Source organism: Frankliniella occidentalis, unplaced genomic scaffold, assembly GCF_000697945.3.
Source record: "Frankliniella occidentalis isolate FOCC.00 unplaced genomic scaffold, Focc_3.1 Scaffold5464, whole genome shotgun sequence".
Taxonomy (NCBI): Eukaryota; Metazoa; Arthropoda; class Insecta; order Thysanoptera; family Thripidae; genus Frankliniella; species Frankliniella occidentalis.
In genome coordinates this window covers 1-3,378 of record NW_026272504.1, presented here as the reverse complement: position 1 = coordinate 3,378, position 3,378 = coordinate 1, and the positions used below count along the sequence as shown (strand labels likewise).

General features: G+C 65.2%; 1 protein-coding gene across 1 annotated transcript; it reads left to right on the top strand.

Annotated features, from left to right (window-relative positions):
• Positions 1-6: 6 nt before the first annotated feature.
• Positions 7-3,372, top strand: LOC127748626 (putative epidermal cell surface receptor; the record flags this gene model as incomplete). Its single annotated transcript, XM_052277022.1, has 8 exons — positions 7-250; positions 1,084-1,210; positions 1,410-1,534; positions 1,754-1,958; positions 2,072-2,265; positions 2,351-2,604; positions 2,714-2,912; positions 3,287-3,372. Coding segments are annotated over exons 1-8 (1,338 nt in total), but the record flags the coding sequence as incomplete, so codon positions are not given.
• Between the last annotated feature and the right edge of the window lie 6 nt (positions 3,373-3,378).

The following is a 3,378-nucleotide window of genomic DNA, read 5'->3' as shown; positions in this document are numbered from 1 at the left end:
GTCGACGGCGCGGTGGTGCCGTCCACGGTGCTCCCCACCTGCGTGGACACGGACGGCAAGGTGTACGTGGAGGGGCAGCGCTTCTCCAAGGCGTGCGACCAGATGTGCTCGTGCGCGGGCGGGAGCGTCTCGTGCTCGCCCCGGTGCAAAGCGCCCTTCATGCGTCGAGGCGCCCGGGCCGACCCCCTCTGCGTCGAGAAGGACTCGGACGACCCGTGCTGCGTGCTCATGGTGTGCGCCAGCGAGTCAGGTGAGCAGGACCCGCGGACCCGCTCTCTGGGTATGAAATACGGCGCGACCCGTTCGCCGCCATCCCATCCCGCGTCAGAGTGCCGCTTTCCACCTACAACCCGCTCGGCGTAGTAGTGCGCGTTAATGCCGCAAACGGCCGGCCCTAGCTTCGGGCAAGAGGTTCTCAGCGCCTGTCGGGTAGGCAATTCGTCATACACCGCAAGCCATCGCACCGCGTCCTCCTCCCTCTCTCACATCAGTCTCTCGCCACGCGATGAGTGGAGGTTGTTTTCTCTCCCGGCTCGGCGGCACTGCTCGGCGCTGCGGTGTGGGCGGCGGCGCCTCACTTTGGGGAGCGAGCTGCGCCCTGGCTGCGCCCGCCGCGCCCGCCCCAGCCCAGACTACCGCGCGCGCAAACGCAATTACCGAGAGGGGGAGCATCATTCGCTCAACGCGTGGGAAAGCAGCTCTTTTACTTTACTGCAGCTAGCCTCAAAAATGAGGGCCCGGGCTCGAGACCGCCTCGCCCCGCCGCCAGGGGCCGGGGCCTCTGCCGCCGGCGGGGCCATCGCGGTGCAAATCTGTTGGGAAAGTAAAGCACGCCACGCGCTCGCTCCTCCAGGCCAGGCTCCGCGCGGCGCGGCGCAGCGCGGCGCCGCCCCCTCCAAACTGGGAGCGGCGGCGCCGCAACTAGGCGTGGGTCGGACAGAATAAACATAAACCAACGCATATCATGGCCGCGCTTCCATTCCTGGCAAATGCACTTACTACTCCATCTTCCCCGTGCGGGCTGTGGGAAATTATATAGAATCGACTGAAAACGAGGTGCGTCCTCCTTCTTCTCCTTGGCAGAACCCGAGCCGCCGGCCGAGAGCTGCACCTTCAAGAACAAGACCTACAGCCGAGGGCAGACTTTCTTCGACGCCTGCGAGTCCACCTGCAACTGCGGCGAAGCGGGCAATGTGACATGTAAGCCAAGGTAAGCCCCGTGCGTTCGCTCTCATTTACTCTGCGTGCGGTGTGTACACACACGCGCGTACTTACACTGTACGCCACTCTCATATTGCGAGGCGGTCCACCTTGCTCATTCTTTTCATTTACATATTATTCGGACTTGTTCGCAATCGAAATGTTGGCCTGGCACGTGACTCCGCCGCTCGGGATTCTTTGACTGACAGGTGTCCGCCGACCGAGGCCAAGATGTCGGACCGCTGCGTCGCCGTGCCCGACTCGGCCGACCCCTGCTGCACCGTGGTGCTGTGTGACGTCACCCTGGGCGACGAGGTGGCCAAGCCCGCCATGGGTGAGTAGAGGCACAAGCGCGTCGTGGTCCCCTCCGGGGTCCGCCACGCCACGCCACGCCCCGCCCCGCCACACTCCGCCTCTGCACTTAATGGCGCCACCGCCCTTTCTAACACACGGCGCGACGACGCGGCGAAAAGGTCAAAACCAACACAACACGCGTCGTCGTCGGCCCGTTCGCACACACGTGTCACTAACGCGTCACTGACCTGTCCCCCAGGTGCCGAGGAGGCGGCCCTCTCCCTCCGCCTGCAGCTGGGCGGCGCCGAGGCGGTGAACAGCACGGCCGTGCGCCTGTCCTTCCCCGGCGGCGACCTCCCGGACAACGTGACGGTGGAGGCCTCCGTGGACGGCCGGGTGTGGTCGCGCCAGGAGGTGGTCCACGAGGCCGGCGCGGCCGTCATCTCTGCGCTGCAGTCGGGCAGGTGCGTGACGACATCGTGTCGTGGCTCGGGGTGCGCGCAGGCCTCCCCTCGGAGGCGGAATTGCAACGGGATAACATTTACGGCGCCACTTACCTCTTCCTTGCGGTACACAGGACGTACTTCATCCGGCTGCGAGTGCCCATGTCCGCCGACATGGGCAACACGGTGGAGGTGTCGCTGCCCGCCGGGCCGCCCACGTCCGCCGCGCCGCCTTCCACGACCGCGGCCCCCGCGGCCGCCAACGGCACCTCGGCGGCGACCCCTTCCGCGGCCGCGTGCACCTACAAGGGCAAGGGATACGCGCTCGGTGAGTAATCCAGCTGCATGGCCAACATCGCGTCCGTGGGGGCCCGGAGGAGGCCGTGACTCACCTGAACATGATCCCGTTGCAGACGAGGAGTTCCACGACGGCTGCCTCGCCTTCTGCGCCTGCACGTCAACCGGCATGCAGTGCGCGCCGCTCGAGTGCCCCACTGACTTCGGGCTGGACCTCCTCGACCCCGAGTGCCTGGACTGGGAGACGGTGCCGAGGAACTTCGTGCCGCAGCCTCCACACTGCTGCCCGGAGAAGGTGTCGTGCCGCAACAACGGCTCTTGCGCCTACGAGGGCCAACGCTTCCCCAACTTCAGCGAAATCCCCACCAAGGTACGTCGATGTCCATTCCCACTTCACTTCCCAGGCGTTAATGTGGTGAAATGTGGGAGATCGGAAGATGGACCTTTCGGAGTCTAACGCCGTTCGGTCCCCCGTCCAGGTGACCGGCTGCGGCCAGCGCTGCTACTGCGAGTACGGCAACGTGACCTGCGAGGCCGTGTGTCCGCCGGTGGCACCCGCGCCCCCCGCGGCGCTGCCCTGCGAGCCGCAGCAGGCCATCCTGGGCCACCAGCACGGCGACGACTGCTGCCTGTTCTGGATGTGCCCTCAGCCCGTGCCGCACTTCGGAGGCCACCCAGGTAAGCTCCAGCCGCTCAGCAGCAGCACTTGGCGGCGACACCATTGCATGCACCTCCCCTTCGCGTAGTGAATGTTGTGTTTCCTGTTTACCACCCGCACTACTATTTCCCCCGGGTCAGCTTCGAGCCCCCTCGTGTATGCTATCATTCATGTACTCACTCGATTGATTCACATATGTGTCGTACGCATGCTAATCTTTGTTCTGGGCGTCCACAGTGTGAGTGTTATACCCCTAAAAGGCTTGTCCAGTAAGAGAGGGGGGAGCCTCGCTCGCTGTGGACGCCTCACCATGTCTCCCGCACGCAGTACTGCCATGTTCGCACTAACCCCTTCGCCTTGCCCTGTTTGGGCCGGGCTCACCGCTTACTTGCAGGCAACGAGACGGACCAGGGCGAGAGACCTCCCGCGCCCCCGACCCCCTCCAAGGCCTCCTTCCCCCTCGTGCTCGCACCCACTCCTGCCCCC